This window comes from Lycorma delicatula, chromosome 4 (genome assembly GCF_047948215.1).
Source record: "Lycorma delicatula isolate Av1 chromosome 4, ASM4794821v1, whole genome shotgun sequence".
Classification (NCBI taxonomy): domain Eukaryota; kingdom Metazoa; phylum Arthropoda; class Insecta; order Hemiptera; family Fulgoridae; genus Lycorma; species Lycorma delicatula.
This window is the reverse complement of record NC_134458.1, coordinates 122,314,282-122,333,934: the sequence shown is the minus strand read 5'-3', so window position 1 is coordinate 122,333,934 and position 19,653 is coordinate 122,314,282. Positions and strand designations below refer to the sequence as shown.

The 19,653-nt window shown below is 28.9% G+C and overlaps 1 protein-coding gene across 2 annotated transcripts in view; it reads left to right on the top strand.

The window, feature by feature from the left end:
* LOC142323836 (copper homeostasis protein cutC homolog) overlaps positions 1-19,653 on the top strand; it is a 69,972-nt gene that overhangs the window by 7,148 nt on the left and 43,171 nt on the right. The window contains exon 2 of one of the 2 annotated variants that reach the window (XM_075364107.1): positions 685-8,532. The exons of the other annotated variant lie outside the window; for it this stretch is intronic. Within the exon in view, the coding sequence (XP_075220222.1) occupies positions 748-2,409 (1,662 nt within the window). The 5' untranslated portion in view covers positions 685-747 and the 3' untranslated portion in view covers positions 2,410-8,532. Of the gene's footprint in view, positions 1-684; positions 8,533-19,653 lie in introns of those variants that run through there. 2 annotated transcript variants of the gene reach the window in all.

The following is a 19,653-nucleotide window of genomic DNA, read 5'->3' as shown; positions in this document are numbered from 1 at the left end:
TAATTTTTAAAAATACCGAATTAGAAATTTTAAATGCTTAAACTTATAAAAACTGACATTTAGATTTGCAAATGATATTGTACGACTAAAATTTTAGTTCATTTAATGATTTCAAATGTACCATTGGTAAAGAGAAATTTATATATCAGGAACCTTATATAAGTGCCTGTAATTATGTTTAAACACTGATATTTTTTTATCTCTGTTATCTAACTATAACATCATATGAATTTTTAGAATGTAGTGATCTGGAGATTTGGATGAAAAAATTGGTTATTTTGCTACGTTAAGTTACTCTAGCCTACATCACCCACCTTTGATTATTAACTGATTCTGGTTCAGTACGGTCATAATTCCCTATTTCCCTTGTTTTTGTAATTTACTATTATAAAATTGTTCCTCAAATTAAATTAGGATTGATATAATAAGAAATATTAAATTGTAAACAGAAGAGGTAGTGAATATCTGGCCGAAAAAGAATCTGTATAATATCTTGAAATCAAATAATTGTATCTTATGAAGTTTCAATAAGACCAATTTAAAAGATAAAGTTGCATTTGTATAACGTAAGTGTACATTTCTTTTATAAGCTCAGATAAATTTTGAGTAGCTTCTTGTACATTATTTATTAGAAATTAAAAATAATAAGTAATCCTGTTATATATTTCCATTTGCTTTTTTTAGGTTTTATCAATCAACATAATTACAAGATTAATTTATTATAAAAGAATATAAAAATATTATTTTATGGCAGTTAAGAATAAAAAATGTCAAGAAATAAAAAATATCAGTTGGGTATCATCTTCATTCATGGATTCATTTGGAAACGGGAGAGGAGATGATGAAGATTATAGTAATGAAACTAGTTGTTATAGTCCAAGAAGAAAAAAAGGAAAATTTGATTATAGTGATGATAGTTTTTTAAAAGAAGGTTATAAATCATGTTTTCAAAATGTAAATAAATCAAATGTTTATGATAGTGAAAAAAATAGAGAAAAAACTTTAAAAATTTGGACTGAGAAATACAAACCAAAAATTATTGATGATTTAATTATAAACAAGAAAAAAATATCTGAACTTGAAGACTGGTTAAAAGATGTTTGTAATTCTAATAATAGTAGTAGTAAAATATTATTAATAACTGGTTCTGCAGGTTGCGGTAAAACATGTACATTTAATGTTTTATGTAAAAATTTGTGTATTAATGTTATTGAATGGGTTACACCAGTTGATATTAATTATGAAAATAATAATGGTTTTTCAAATTCATATATTTTACCAAATAAGTCAGTTACTCAGTCCTTTGATGAATTTATATTAAGAGCTACTAAATATTCTAGTTTAATAACTATGAATGATCAAGATAATAATAGTAATAAAAAAATCGTTCTTGTTAAAGACTTTCCTAATATTTTTCTTGATAATCCTAATTTATTTCATGATATAATTAAAAAATATTATATAAATGTAAATTTCAACATTTCACCATTGGTTTTTATAATTAGTTGTCCAAATGTAATTAGAGATTTGTTTCCGGATAATTTTAAGTATGAATTAAATGTAACTAATATTAATTTTAATCCGGTTACTCAAGCAAATATTGTGAAAGCATTAAATAGAATTTTATTATTAGAAACAAAAAATAATTCATTAAAATTTAAATTTCCTAATAAAAATGATTTGATTGATGTTGCTGAATCATCTGATGGTGATCTTCGTAGTGCTATTTTAAAACTACAATTTAATTTAGATAATAGTAGTTGTGGTAATAATAATTTATTTAAAATACCCAAATCAGTATCATCAAATAATGAACGTATCAAATTAAAAAAATCATTTTCAAAAAATAAAGTCTGTGAAATTGATAAAGATAAAAAATTAGATTTCTTTAATTCTATTGGCCGTGTATTATATCCAAAAAAAGAAACTTCTGACAATAAAAATGAATATAGGTTTGTGTATTCACCAGATAATATAGCCAATACATTTTTAACAGAACCAAATAAATTTATTAATATATTACATGAAAATTATCTTGACAGATTTACTGATATTAAAGATGTAAGTACTGTTGCTACAAATTTATCAATGTCTGATATATTGTTTTCATCTTGTTGGGAAGCGAAAGATGTTATGGTACAATATAGTTTATCGACTGTAACAAGAAGTTTAATGACTTCTAATTCATCTCCAGCTCCAAATAAATGGAAACCAATGACTAAATCAAAAATATGGTTCACTGATACAAATAAAAAAGAAAATTTAGAATCTGTGAGACATATATTTCCTGATCTTCAATCTGAAAAAGATATTTTATTAGATATTATACCATATTTAAAAAAATTAAAAGTTAATTTAACACCTGAACAACATAATATTATTTCCAAAATTGCTGAATATAATCACTAAATATTGTTTTTGATTTAAAAAAAAATGATTTATTTGAAGAACTTTCTACACCTTGTATTATTTTTAATAATTTATTTTTACAATGTAATTAACACTCTTGACTTCCAACCTAATTTAATGGCAGTAAATTAAGAAAGAAATTTTAGGAAGAAATTTCCCTGGTCTACCAACCAAACTGAAATTTTATTATAAGATTGTTCATTATTTTAGATTTTGTTTAAAACCAATTCCAAATCTAATAATAAAATAAAATCTTAAAATTAATTTTGCACTAAAATTAAATGTGGTATTCTTCTTTAAATGATGTGGTATTTTGTTGTAACATTGTAGGTTTTGTTTTTCAGTTTGCGTAATTATGATCCTCTTTTAAATCAATTTGACAACCAAATGTTTGAACAGTTTCTTAAATATTATAACTGAAAAATAATATCATGTGTGTTTTATTTTCTAACATTTACCCATAGTAAAGTATGTCAAACTTTATTAAAAGTTGGCACAAAAAGCTCTTCATTAAGATTTATAAAAAGTCTAAATGAATACATCATAAAATCTACAAAATGTTTTTAACAGATTTGCACCCAAATGAACAGTAAATTTGTACTTTACAGTTTTATATATTAGTCAGATGTATTATGTTTATGTAAAATATACATATGCTTATTGATTTTATTTTTTGAAAAATTTTAAATATTTATTTTTATTTTGTGCAAAGCAACTGTATAATTAGTATAGTAATGTCAAAGTCTCTGCGATAGCAGTTGTATTATAAATTTTTGTAATATAATATTTTTATCATGAAAGTTAACATTTTCCTTTACACTTTGATAAAATAAGATCATGTGATTAGTTGAAATTTGTTGTAATTATCTTGCAGATAAATAGAATATCACTTTTTTGTGTAATAAAATGGTGGTTAAATCATAATTTTAGCTTGGAAAAGTCAGTGTTTTAAAGAAAGTTGTATGCTATTCTATATCACCCACAGTATTAAATTGTCAGAAGAAAAAGAAAATTAAGTGTGTAGTGTGACTTATCCAACTATAATTTCACTGTAGGATTTTATTCTGTAATATATTTTTATCATGAAAGTTAACACTTTCCTTTGCACTTTGATAAAAGAAAATTATGTGGTTAGTTAAAATGTGTTGTCATTATCTTGCAGATAAATAGAATATACTTTTTTTTGTGTAAGTAAATGGTGGTTAAATCATAATTTTAGCTTGGAAAAGTCAGTGTTTTAAAGAAAGTTGTATGCTATTCTATATCACACATAATATTAAATTGTCAGAAGAAAAAGAAAGTTAAGTGTGCAATGTGACTTATCCAACTGTAATTTCACTGTATTTGTTTATGGTTGCTGTTTGTTGTTAAAAATATTATTGTTAAAAAAAGTATTTATATATATTATACATATTACATATTATATAATATAATATGTTATATAGTTACATTATAATGTATTTATTGTTATTATACTTAAGTTTCTTAAATGTAGTTGAAATATTTACAATTAATGTGAAATTCTTTTAGTTCAGAATGTTAACCATGAATTAAATAAAAAAACAAACAATAAAAGAGTTAATCATTAAGTCCAACTTAAAAACAAAAAAAATATGTTACTTATTAGTTTTTAAGTGATTGTAAAAATTTCAAAATTATTATGTCTATGCCAATAATAAATTGATATAACAGTAAATACAAACAAAATAAAAACAAGTGTGTGTATTCTTTTAAGAAAATTTTTTCTTTCTCTTTTGAGATTTACAGGCATTGACTGCTGTGGTCATTAGTCTTAAGAAAATGCTTATTTTCCGGTATGTATATATTTTTCTAAATACTGTCAGGATTGTAGACTATTTATATGTTTACAAGATATTTCTCTGTATTTGTATCATTAATTTGCTTCATCTATGTATTATGTTAAAAGTACTGATTGATTTTTGATGAAGATTTTGTCGTTTCGCTCTTTAGGCTATCTTGTGAAATTTTAAAGTGGGAATTTAAATCTATTAGATTCTATTCAACTGAAATTTTAGTAATCTTATTACTTCTTACATTAAGGATTCTATATTAAAAATCTACACTTAAAAAGTTACCCTTACTCTTCAGCTTGCTGAAAGTTGTTAGAAATTTACTCAATGTACAAAAATTATGTAGGTTATTAGGGAGGCTGAGAAGAATAGTTTTGAGATTGCTGGGTATAGTTCACCATACCCCTTCAGTTTACCACGAGTATTGTTGAATGTTTTTTAAATAATTATGGTTTAACATTGTGAGTTTATGTAATTGGTAGGGAAGAAGAGTTCATTCATGAGTTAATTATAAAAATATTTTAAATACATGAAAAAAGAAATGGTGTTTTTCAAATGTTTTTGTTTAAATTATGTAAGTGGATACCACTTACATAAAATACTTTTCACTTACTTTCTACTACTAACATAAAATCATGAGCAATGGAACAAGCTTAAATACTAGTGTTCCCAGCAGCATGCTAATCTGAACACAGCAGTCCTGTTAGTTTGTATTTATGGTATTACTATTATTATATGGCATTTATGTAACAGTTGTAAATTATTGGAAATTTAAATAATTAAAAATTGATTAAATTTAGAAAGAAAAATTTTTGTTAGCAAGATCCATAAATTTGTTTATAGGAAATCTTAAGTATATATTATTTCTGAAAAAGATAAATAGATAAATTAGTGAACAGTAATACCACAGTTGTACATTATTGTTGTTAATCTATTTTATTGTTTCTCTTGTTATAAATAAAAAGTCACTCCAGTTTTTCTGTAGAATGTTAAATTTTATTATTGTATAATATTTAAGATAAATTAATCACTGAGCATCAAAAACACACATTTTGAACTAGAGATTTTATTCCTTACAGCTGTAAGGAATACCTATGCATATTCTGTTCAGTGCTACCCAAGTGCAGCCATCTAAATTTAGATGATGGAGGATAGCTAACAGACTAAAAGATTTGCCCCACTTATATTTGACCTTGCCCAGATCCACCTGCACATGCAGGATGAGACCAATAGGAAAAACCAGGAGCTCCACCTTAACTGGACGAAACGGATACAACACCCAAACACAAAGAACACCTTTGGATTTTGCACTGTTCTATAGGTACATTGCAGTTAAGTCAAATATATTTCGCAATGGTACCTGGTACTTTGTCTTCTCTTATATATAGTTAATTCATGTTAACTGATTACCGATGTTGTACATTGCTGTAACTTTCATAAAATAAACAAAAAATGCCACTTTAATTAATTGTGTATCAGTTTGTGAGTGATTATAAACGATAATAATTGAAAAATGAATTTAAAATAATTAGTGTGTTTGGTTATAAGAATAATCGTTTAATTACTGAAATTTTTCCATTTTGGAGTTTTTGCTCAAAATTCAATCCAATTATTTAATTATGTTATAAAAATAAGGAACTTTAAGCATCATTTATACATGCTTCTTTCACATGGGTTTTCTAACTATCAATCTAATGAACAATTGTGATACAGTGTCATTTGCTGAATTGTTCAACCTGCCCTGATTGGTAGTTCAGTCTTTTCCTTCTTTTCTATTAACATTTCTATAAATGTAGTTCAGACTTAGCAGGATCAGCTAAATCTGACTAATTATAAGTTTGATTCCAATGTTGATCTGGAACTAAATAAATCTTTTTAGAGCATTGCTGATACTTAGGAGGCTGTATGTGGAACTCTTTGTTTGGTGGTTCTGCGCCGTAAGCCTAACAGCTGAAGTGCCAATTCAGTTAAATTTCTAATATGTGAAAAAAACTATTTTGGTAGATGTGTAAATACAGTTAATACAAAACCTTTAGATGAATTTGAATCTGGGCCTCCAGTTTCAGTTGTGATTGATTTTAAAACAAAGCATCATCAAAAAGTTGGTTTCATCATGTAATTTCTTTAGCTATATTTAGTTAAACAAAAAAAATATTTTTTATAACTATTCTTCCACATATACTCAAACCTGGGTTGTGGTAAATTAACAAATGCTAGGATGATGATAAATTACCTTGATTAGAGGTGCACTCTATTGGTTATTCATCTCCCTACTTACCTTTCCATTGCTTTTTCTTTATTTTTTCTAACTTTGATGACTGCCATAGGAATTGGGTCAGCCATTGACTGTTGCATCATCCTGGTACCTGGTAACAGACAAGGCAGCCCTCATTTAGGTGGAAGGTTGACAACCTCTGTACTAGTGGAGCTGTCCAAGAACTTTTCCTTGTCAGTATGTTGGTTGTTGGGACAAATAGCAAATTACTGAGTAAAGACTCCCATTCCTAATAAAATCATGAAGCTCAAAGCATTAAAGATTTTGGTAAAATTAATCATTGTTGTAATTATTAATAACAAAAATATGAGTTAATATAATGTAAAAGTACTAACTATATTAATTACTGTTGTTGACCTAAATGTTAAGTGAAATGTTAATATTATATGAAAGTTTGCCCCTGTTCTTAAAAGAAGGCAAAGTATATCTATCTGCTTTTAAGTACTAAATAACTATTCACTTGTCTTCTGAGTACCAATTATCCAGACAGACAGTTAACAGATAGAAGTCTGTGATTATGTGAATGTTTAAATCTGCATGTAATCGCTACTTTTAAACAAATTCCTTAACTGAGATATCATCCAAGAGCTTTAACTATAATGAAAACCTACTATATAACAAATTAATTTTTTGCCTTGTGATTTGAAGGTTATAAATTCTAATTTATTTGCGAACATTATTAAGTAATTTGGTACTAGATTAAGCTATGCAACTTCATAGTAGGTTCTTGCAGGTTCATACTATAAACTATTCAATTTGGCTGTAATAGTAAGGTGCTAGTTTTGGTTTTTTTTGTTCCTGTTGGAGATCTCAAATTGTTAATCAACAGTTTCCATCTCAATTTACATTTTACTGCTGTATGTTAATACAAACAGTTGCTCAAGTTTCTTGGCCTCATAATGAAAATACACGAGCACACCTTTAACATTTATCGAAAGCCCACTAAATTGATCACATTTATCCATACTACACATCTATGCATGGATGTCCAGCTTTGTGTTACATGTGCGGCTTTTGTAACATGTCACACAAAGCCTATACGTACATTTTTATCATCTAAAAACTGCACAGCAGAATTTTACAATAAAACATGTAGGGCTTGTTACTGGCTACCTACCCGTATGTTTAAAACTATACTATACAAAATACAGAATATATTAAAAAGTAGACATAGTAACAATATACATAACACTAACATACATCATCAGTGGTTTTACAAAATTGCTATCATTTTACTACGTCACTTCAAAACCACATACAAAATTCAACAGATTGTGTATAATAGTAACAGAATACAGACTGACAAGCACAGTAACTCAGGATTAAAATTACAGCTTAATATTTTATTGGACAATAAAATATTGTATAATATAATAATAAAATATTTTATGTGTTTTTCATAAAAACCATGATCTTAACGGTTGGGAATGACATGAAATTTGTAAACACGCAATATTAGAGAAAACAGAATATTAATTGAACAATTGCAATGTAGCAAACTCATTTGCATGTTGAACAGGTTTCATAATCATTTTAAGTTGGTTACCATAACTACAACAGCGGTAACTATTCTTAAGAAGCTAATAATAATAGTTAATAATATTATTATAATAATTAGTTGTGAAAGGTCCTTCAGAATAAGAAATAGGATTATTTTGAAAATGAATCATGTACATGAAAGTTAATCAGTTGCTTAATAATAACTAGCGTTATCAATTTTATCTTGCTTTTACATGACTTATATGAACTCTCTGCATTATTTTTAATTGCTAAAGTTCATTTGCTAATTCTGAATATCAGATGAATAGTTAATCATATCTCCATTTATTGCATTTCATTATATCATTATTGTATTATTATAATTTTAGTTCAGTAACCGCATTTTTGATGTTTAAATAATTTTTTTTTGTATTGTAATGTTTTTTAGTATTGGTGTTTATATAATTTATTAAATAATTAAATTACAGTATGTTGTACATAAAGAATTTGTAGATGTTTATATTGCATTATTATCCAAAGTTTTGATGTCCTTTATAATAATTTTAATTAATTTAACTTTTTAAATAATTTAATATCACTATGTATCACAGAGAATTTAAGTTGACCCAGCTTCCAGAGAGTCGGTCATGTTCACACTTTGGAATCTCAGAAACTGTCAAGAGAATTTTTTTCGCAGAGTAATGGATTTTGAATTTTTTTTTTTTTATTCTGGTGAACCATAGTGCCGATATTCCATGGTCTGTCATTTTTCCTCTAGGTCATAACGATGCACTTAACTTTCATCTCCCATCATAATATTTGAAAGGAAGTCGTCATCCTTATCACAAAAACATTGTTTTAGAAGTTTTGACATAACCAGTGTATTGGACTACATAATGATAACTGACAGAAAATGAGAGGGTGTTGGGCAATGAATTTGGAATGTTGGTAGTAGGGAAATGAAACTACAAGATGGCATTAACAGTCACTTTGCGTGACATGCACATTAATTTCCAGTGTGCATTACATTTCAGTTGGCTCTCTTATATTGTTAATAGTTACTTCTACTTTATCGTGTGACTTTTCATTTAATTATAGTTATTTTCTATTACACTGCTTGACCTGATACATTTTTCTTTTTATGATTTCCAGCAGTAATAAACTTTACTGATCATACTTCAACAAAAAATATTAACCAAATTCAAAGATTGTGAAATCATTTCTTCATGATTTCCCTTTTATCCTGTTGGTTTTGGATTAGGGTGCTTTTTCATCAGCTGAAACGATGCTAATAATGAAGGCCTGATCTTGAAGGTATCAAAACACAATCAAGTTGGTATTTTCCATATGCTACAAATTCTGTTTTGTTCAACAAATTTAGGCTTACAAATTTTATGTTAAATATTAAAAGAGAAGTGCAGAACCAATTGCATCATATAGAATAATTATATTATAATGGTGTTTTAAATTTTAAAACAAACAGTAATTATTTTAAATTGTTTTTTCAAAGTGTTATAAACAAGAAAAATTACAGTTGATTTAATGTTTAATGATTTATTTTACTGGATTTTCATGTGGAATTTGATTTTGTTATTTTTTCTGTTTGAAAGAAATATCACTTAAATAATCTTGTCCTAACTACTGAGCTTTTGAATAACAAGTTAGTAGAATAAAAACAAACAACAAAAACGATAAAAACAAGAATTGTAGTAATTATAAGGTTAAATCATTTACTTCATTTTTATTGCATAATTGTTTTGCAATCATAATAATTTTTAAAATAAGACTAAATGGTATTTTAAAAAAACTGGCAAAGTATTGTATGACTTCACTGGCTATTCTGTCAGTTCATGCAATACCTTGCACTGCTTTTTCATTGCAAAATCTTTCCAGCTTCAGCGGAAATTTTGCAGTTTAACCATTAAGGGTCTGACTTTTATTTTTTTAATAAAATAATCTCATGTTTTTATAAAACAGTTATAAAAATGTACTAAGAGGATTGGAAAACATTTTTGATAACCAAATTTTTTAATGATATTAATAAGTCATAGTGTTTAATTAAAAATGTACACATATAACAAAACTAAAATACACGAATACATAAGTGACTTAATTATTAACAAAAAACAGAATGTATATTTTTTAGAGGTGGGGAATAAAGTATAAGAAGCGTTTTTAAAAAACTATTCATATGTAGGTTAAGCGTAACAAATTTACTTAAGTAAAGTTTTCTCTAAATTGAACACCTCCTTTGATAAAGGCTAAAATAAGAAAAAGAACATTTTCAAAAAACTTTTCTGCATTTTAGGTATGGGGTCTATAATTGAAAAAAAATTGTATACATTTCTTGATAGCTCTATTTGTGAAATATAAACTTTCAAAAAATAATTAAACTGAAGGGAGACAGACCAAAAGAACAAAAAAACATATAGCTATCTTCAAAGGTTGGGGTTGATTTTTTAAAAAAGAAATTTTTAGATTATTTATTTATGCAGAGGAATAATTTGCTTTAAGAAAGTTTTCTCTAAAATGCATCTGAAGAAAATCAAAATTGGTTTTTACAGAATATCCCCCACTCCCTTAATGAATTTTGAAAAGAAATGTTATGACATTTTCCCATATATAGAAATATTTGTCGCAAATATGAAGAAACTCGGTTTGGTCAATCCTGAGATAAGGCTAAAAGCAGTGTGGCACACATATGTACGCATATACTGTACGTACATATGTTTTTTGGTTTAGATGAACTACAGTAGTTGGACCCTAAATGTAAAGATTTGCAAAAACCCAATACCCCACTTTTGGCATGATCATCCTTACCCCATAGCAAAAGATACCCTCCATGTGGCAGTTTCAGTCACCACACCACCTTCTCTGTACCTAGCCCTTATGGACTTTCCAGAGGTCATCTTCAAAACCTTGGCAAAAGGCATTTCTCAGCCTTATTCTTGCCTCAGTCAGGATGCCACCGGTGTGAATGCCACGTGTGACATTCCCATCGGTGTGCTACTATCATTAAGAACTCTCAAGAAAAGAAAACAAAACACATCTAAACTAAGTCTGACTGAATAACAAAAATAAGGAGCTGAAATCTACTACCTACCCGAAAGATAAAGAGTTGAGTTCAACATGCAGTAACAAAGAAAACAAGAACAAACAAAACAACAGAAAAAGAAATTGGGACCTTAGACCCTCTCAGCAATCCTTTTTTTTTGCCAAGTAATTTATGAAGTTCTCCATTATGACCCATTCGGCCTGGTTTCGCCAATTAACACGAAGATCTAACGCCAACCCAATAATATTGAGCCGACAAATTGTCAACGTGCACATCAACTCGTACTTTGAGCATTCATACAAAACATGATGAACATCATCCAGCTGTTCGCATTGCAGACACATTCCTGAGTCCACCAGTCTGAACCTCTACAGCCTGTAATATATCCAATATATCCCGATAGCTTTTGAATTTTAGCCTTTCCGCCCAGACTGGCATCACATATAGCATAATTGCTTTGCAAACGCCCTTATACAGGATACTCATGGTCTTAAAGTTAAGACCCCAAACAGGGCTGACCACATGTTGAATACCAAAGAAGGCACTATGGCTTTCTCCACAACATATTGAATGTGATTCTTAAATTACATTTTCTCATCTAGAAACATCCTGAGGTACTTTTGAACCTGAACATACTCTATGCGCTGATCTGCCATTGAAACACTGACTCACTGCCAAATGCCTTTTGAAAAGCATCATCATGGTCTTCTGGTGGGCTGAATGTCATCTTATGTTGATGACCCCGTACAACTTGAGTACCCTGCAAGTCTGAGTGGCTCGGAGTTCTACCTCCCTCCGCGAGCATCCTTGACCAGCAGGAGCCCATCATCAGCATAAGCCACGATGCAACTCCCACTGGGCAACCTCAACTTCAAGCCGCAGAAGAGAATCAAATTCCACTACTCACAACAAAGGACCCAACATGCTGTCCTGAGAACAACCCTTGGATAGCGTCTTGCCTACCTCATGGCTTCCCTTGCAGAGCAGCCCACCCCAATTACTGAAGTAAGTTTACATAACATGCAATTCACTCACAGTACATTCTCTTCTTTGCAGTTGATAAATGGCCGAGGACCACCACAGATTATTAAATACCCCAGAAATGACCAGGAAGATTTCCAGGACATATTCCATTTCACTAGTTATCACATGGAGTATGGCATCCTCAGTGCCTTTTTCAAGATGAAACCCATACTGATTCAACATCAGTAAGCTGCGCGAGGTTAACCTCCCATTTATACGAAGGTACAGAACCTTTTCAAAAACCTTACCAATAACCAATAGTAGCATCAATGGCCTATACGCCGAACTAACAGTGGGATCCTTGTTGCCACCTTTAAACAATAATTTTACAATTCCCTTCTTCCAACAAACCGGGAAGCATCTGCCAAACAACAATTTATTGAAAACACGCATCATAATTCTCACACTCACTACAACCTTTGGCATGATCATCTTGACCTGATAGGAGAAGACACCCTCCATGTGACGATTTTGGTCGCCACGCCACCTCTCTGTACCTGGCCTTTATGGGCTTTACTGGAGGTTACCTTCAGTACCTCGGCAATGATATCTTTCAGTCAAGCCTCGCCAGGATGCCACCAATGTAAATGCCACAAGCGACATTCCCATCAGTGTACTATTAACAAACATAAAGTCAAAACAAAACACATCTAGCCAAGTCTCAAACAAGACTGAATGACTCTAAGAACAAAGGAACTAAACTCTACCTGCCTGAAAAGTAAAAATGAGTTCGACATACAACGAATCATAAAACACAACACAAAAACATTAACCAAACATAGCAATAAATAATGTAACATAACATAACCAACGAAAAACAAAAAAAAAAATTATAACCAAACAGCAACAAAATAATAATAAAACCAAACATAAACACCAAGAAGGAAAGTTCAACAGAACCTCACACCCCTTCAGCGATCCTTTCTTTCGCCAAATATGCAATAAAACTTTCTACGATCACCCATTTGGCCTGGCTTTTCCAATTAACATGTAGATAAAGTGTCTGAGTCAATAATATCAAGCTGACAAATGGTCTGTGTGTGCATTAAGTCATATGTAGCACATTCATATATCACATGATAACACATACCAGAGTTTGCCAGGCCGAATTTCTGTAGTCTGTTCCGAAAAGAGCCATGCCCTGAAAGAATTTGCTTCGCATATTTGTTCAGGTGCACCCAAGAGGTGTCTCATAAATCAACACTAGGGAAAAGATCATGCATATAATTCCCACACTTTGTCTCATCCCATTTGGCCTGCCACAGGGCGACATCATGCTGTGATGATGACCCTTTAATATAACTATTCGTAAAGTAAAGTAAAATGATAATATAAATTAAAATTTAAGAGATATATGGTAAATTAATTTAGCCGACTCAATTTTTATAATTTAATTGTAGGCTAGCTACTTCATCATGAAAGTAAGAGAGACCATTTTATTGAGAGTCAATAACCTAATGTTGAAGAGCACATTTTGCTAGTGGATCAATTTTATTTAATTATTCTCTCATAAAAGTTGCAGCTATATTCTTATAGTGAAATGAAATTGGATTTGAGTAATGTATTTATTTACTTTTAATTGCAGTACCAAAAAACTATATATTGTATTTATGTTATTATATCCTTTTTTGATGCATGATCAAAAAAAGAATATCTTTTTGATCATGCATAAAAAATCTTGAATAGAATTCTTTACAAAAGAATTCAGAGGAAAGTGGAAGAAGTGCTAGGAGAAGACCAGTTTGGTTTCAACAAAAACAAGGGAAGCAATTTTAGTGCTCAGATTAATAGTAGAAGGAAGACTGAAGAAAAACAAACCAACATACATGACACTTATAGACTTAAAAAAGGCATTTGATAATATAGACTGAAATAAAATGTTAAGCATTTAAAAAAATTTAGGGTTCAAGTATAGAGATAGAAGAACAATTGCTAACATGTACAGGAACCAACTGCAACAGTAATAATTGAAGAGCATAAGAAAGAAACGGTAATAAAAAAGGGAGTCTAACAAGGATATTCCCTATTTCTGTTACTTTTTACTCTTTATACAACTAGCAGTTAAATGATATTAAAGAACAATTTAGATCTGGAGTAACAGTGCAAGGTGAAAAGATAAATATGCTACAGTTTGGTGATGGTATAGTAATTCTAGCCGAAAGTAAAAAAGATTTGGAAGAAACAATCAATGGCATGGATGAAGTCCTACGCAAGAACTACCACATGAAAATAAACAAGAACAAAAGAAAAGTAATGAAATGTAGTAGAAATAAAATAAATAGACCACTGTATATAAAAATAGGATGAGAAAATACTGTGGAGGTAGAAAAATGTTGTTATTTGGGAAGTAGAATTACTAAAGGTGGATGAAGCAGGAGCTATATAAAATGCCGAATAGCACAGGTGAAACAAGCTTTCAGTCAGAGGTGAGAGTTATGTATTTGCTTACATCAAAAATTAATTTAAACATTAGGAAAACATTTTTGAAAGTATATGTTTGGAGTATATATTTATATGGAAGTGAAACTTGGACAATTGGAGTAACTGAGACGAAAAGATTAGAAGCTTTTAAATGTGGTGCTATAAGAGAATGTTAAAAATCAGATGGGTGGATAAAGTGGCAAATGAAGAGGTGTTGCAGCAAACTGATGAGAAAGAAGCATTTGGAAAAATATAGCTAAAAGAAGAGACAGACTTATAGGCTACATCTTAAGGCATCTTGGAATAGTCACTTTGATACTGGAGGGACAGGTAGTTGGGAAAAATTGTGCAGGCAGGCAATGTTTGGAATATGTAAAACAAATTATTAGGGATCTAGAACGAGGGTATACTGAAATGAAACAACTGGCACTAAATAGGGAAGCTTGGAGAGCTCCATCAAATCAGTCAAATGACTGAAGACAAAAAAAAAGTCCTTTTGTTACTAATTATGAGTTAGGATTAAGTTTTATTATTCAAACATTTTTCTGATTAAACTACATTTTTTATAACGTGTTATTCTGAACTTATAAAATTTATTCTGAAGTTATAAAATTCTCTAAAACCCAAAAACTAATTTGATAGTTTGTTTGCATGAATCTAAATGATTGAGTTGTTATTGTTATTATTAGTGTATGACCAAGTCAAATATATGTATTAAAACAATAGAAACATTGAGCATAGAATCATTAAAATACATCAAAGAAATAAAAAAAGAACAGATTCTTGGGTTTTAGAGACCAGTAACTTTCTTAATGTGGAATCTTAGATTTTTCGTACTGTTACATCTAGTGAACTACACAATCGGCTTACTTCCTCCTGAGATGCCAATACAAACACCCTATTGTGTGAATTAAAGCACTTAGCTTGCTGTCAGAAACTGTGTCTGTTAGATTGTTTTGCCTCTTTTTGTTAGTAATCCTTACCTAGCCTGGTACATTATCTGATTCATTCTCCATGTATCAGATAATTTATAGAGTTGTCACATTATTATGTGAATCCTATTATTTTTATTAATTAATATTGATTATTACCAATCTCTACATGGCATGTTAAAGAATTTTAGAGGGTTCTCTGCATTAAACAGCAACTACTGTTCTGTTGGAGCTTAATCATACCAGTATATATACTACAACTGTCCACTTTCAAACATGAGGAGTCAAAACAAATCCTTTAGAAGGTGCTCTTGATGTTAATTACATGAAATCTGCATGTTTAATTTTGTCTAAATGAATCATAAGGCCTGGATTGCTGCTGATTTTGCTAAATAAAGCATATGATCAATGAATTTTAGGTGGTTTTATGTTCAATAACATTAGCTAATATAGTGATGTAGACTATGTGCTAGAGAAAGGACTAATCAGAAAATAAAGAAAGTGTTTGTAAAACTAAATAAGTTTATCTACATGCTTTAATGGCAGGTTTTAATATAATCAGAACTCTTAGGTGTTGTAAAGACTACATAACTAGAGGTGAACTAATCTAAAAAAATTCTAAAGAAGGGTACCAGTCTAGTAGCAAGTTGTACTTCATTCTTTTACAATTACATAATATTAATTTGCTTTATTAATTACATGTTTATTTATTATTATCTTTATTAGTATACCTGATATGTATTGCTATGATCATTAGTCATTAAAGGATTCCATGAAATGTACCCAATATTAGTTAACCATTCAAAAAATTTTATTTTGGCTTTTAGCAACTTATATTTACTTTACAACCTTCAGTTTAATTAAATGTTGGTCCCCAAGAAACCACCAGGTCATAAGGAAATGCAGTTTAAAGATTGATGTTATAATAAAATGAAAATTCATTCTAAAGGAGTAGGTGTACATTGTTACATATATACATATGTAATCTTAATCAGGAAGGAGTATGAGGTAGAAAAAACTGTGATAATAATTTCTAATTTGGTATTAATCTAAAGTAGAAGTTTCTTCTTTCCATATGATATACTGCTTCTAAGTGGAAAAGGAGATCAAGAAGAATTTAACATTTTTGGGTTGATTTCACAAATTTTATGTACTATTTGTAATATTTTTATAGATGTAAAATATCTTTTTATGTCCCCTATTTCTATTTGGAGATCTGTTAAAGTTGATTTTCATGTTGTTTAACTGTAAACAACATGAGATAATTAGATCTCATGTTGAGATATTATTATGTATCATGTTTGAGATTTTATTAAGATTTCACGTCAAATTGAACAGTCGGTTTACTTATTGTAAATAAATAAAAAACCAAAATCCATTTCTAGATATACTTTCCAGTATGTCTGTCTATACTTGTTATGACTTATCTCAATTTATGAGTGACAGGCAAATATTTTTTCTTTTTATTCTTGCTTTTTTCTGATGTTCTTTTAGTTTAGTTTGAGACTGAATCTTATATTAAAAATATGCAATGGAAGCATAGATCCAGTTTCTTAAAAAGTGGGTCATGATTCTTATTTTAATTTTATACAGGTGTGCCTTTATCTAATCATATCTTATAGTGGTAAATCAATATAATATATTTATCTTTAACATTAATTGACATGAAAATCATGCATTTTTGCTTGTTAATTGTTAAAATCGATTTATTAGCAATTTTGTAAGTTATCTTGTCAAAAATGGAAAACAAATATTTAATCTGAATTTGTTGAAAATCTTTGTTTACAATGTTGTGAACAATTTAACTGGGTATATTAAATCTCAATTCATGCCATATGCACTTTCAACTATTAATTTTTTGATGTAATCAGTGCTCTCTTTCACTCTCTCTCAATATACATACATAAACATGTATTAAAAAAAAAAGTGTTTATAAGTTGTAAACAAAAACAGAAAAATGATGGTATACTAAAACTATTATCGTTTTAAAAGTGTAAGTAATTTTCAATTAAAACTTATCAGTATTTTCTTATTAATAAATCTTTTAGGTCGTTCAGTCTTTTAGGTCATACAGAAAATTAACTTTAATGAAAAACAAAATATACTATTAATGATAAACATAATTATTATAAAAGATAAGGAAAGTGATAAATTAAAGGAAAAACAATGTTTGTAAATAATGCCAGATGTTTAGTTTATAGATCTATTGCCAGATGTTAAAATCTGAAGTAATTTTACTTGTTATATTGCCAACTGTGTATTTATCTTCTGGCTTATTTTTCTATTAATATATACTACAACTAGAAGTGGTTTGTTTTATGTTATACCAGACTTTGATTTTTTACATTTTGTTTGTTTGTTTATTCAGCTGTCATAATGGAAAGCAAACTACTAGGCTTTAAATAGTTTATATTGCATCTTTTATGTTAGTAGGTTACTAATTAGTTTAAATTTCCATTATTCTATTTATTAACTTGTTTTTTCAAATAAAAATATTTCTGTAATTGTTATGCTACTTACATGCAGCATAAACTACTTATAAATAGATTGTACTGTGTTTTCTGTTTAATGAAATAATATCTTTTTAATGTGCATATTTGTTTGAGGTGATAAATTTAGCAGCTTTATTGATTATTATCATTGCTTTTTATTATTACATTACCTTTACGTACCTATGTAAAACTCCCTATAAAATATGGCAAAGAAAAATTTAGGTAGTATGATTGTAATCTCCCAAAACACAGTAATTAGATAATTAGTCATATTCATTTCCAGAATTGATTTTCATGATATCCTGAATCTTCAATTGGTAGGTACTCTGTAGCTCATTAAAATATATTCTTTTAATAATTTGTCATTTTACTCTATATTTTTTTCTGTTTTGAAATTTTGAATTGTGTTATGTACGTAGTACTGAACAGCAAAATGAGAAATAATTAAAAGATTATATTTTAATGTAGTTACATAATTCATTACCAACTGAAGATATGGGATACTGTGGAAATCTATTATTGGAAATTAATTTGATAAGTTTAACTTATCTAATTACTGCGTTTTGGTGGTTTATATTTCATGTAATATTAAATTTTATTAACACATTGGTCAGTATGTTAATGAACATATATATCTATTTTGGAGTACCGACAATGTTAATGAATAACTTCCTGAATAACATTGTGCTGTATATATCTTCTATATGAGAAGATCCAACATAATTTATCCTTTTGCTTTGGATGCACTCTTACTAAGAGAAAAAGGGGACACTAAGGATTAAGTATCTTCTGGTCTAGGGAAAAAATTATGTAGGAAGGTGCAAAAATATTGAATAAATGAGGAACTTGGAATATTCACATCAGAAATCTGGATAAATTTAACAATAGTATTTTTGACGTTTTTCTAGGGTGAAAAAACCTTAGGTTTATTAACACAATTAATTTAATAAAAGAAATATTCTTAACCACAAAAAAAAAACGCTTAGTGGCCATAAAGTTGTTTTATGACCACTATTCCCTTGTTTTAACAAGGAAAAATTTATAATAAAAAAGTTCCTTCTCTTCTCTCTCTCTCTCATTCAGAGCTTTTAGGACTCCTGATAGAACTTTCATGATTTTTGTTAAAAAAAGAACATTGAAGCATACAGTTCAATACAGTATTATCTATGTATTGAAGTGAATCATTTGGATAAAAGGAGTAAGTATGTAAGTTTACTATTTGATTAAATTCAAAAAATTATTGTTTCCTTTGATTGAATAGAACATTATAGTTTATCTTGACTATTATTATTTTTATTTACTTCCCAGAATGTTTTAGGAAATCATTCTATGACATTATGGCTAAGTATAGTATGAGTATGTTGTAGAAAGCACTAATTAATGGAGATAGGACCCAATGATGATACACTGTAAGAGTCTATAGAAACAAAGGATAGAATGAACAAGTAAAACAGGGTAGATACTTAAAAAGCATGTTAACAAATAATTGCCAAACTGAAAATGACTTAAAAGCTTGAACAGAAACATTCAGTAGAAAGATTCAGTCAGAGTAAGACAAAAATTTCTTGTGAAATGTTATTTTTCAGAGTGCTTCTGTTTGGATGTGAACACAGGTACTAAAAGAGACACACAAAGAAAGGTTGCATTTAACATATGGGCATAAGAGACTGAAAAAAATTAAACATTCAGAAAGAAAAATGAAGAAATGAAAGTAGATGCATAATCAGAATAATCTAAAATAAAAAACAAACTTGTT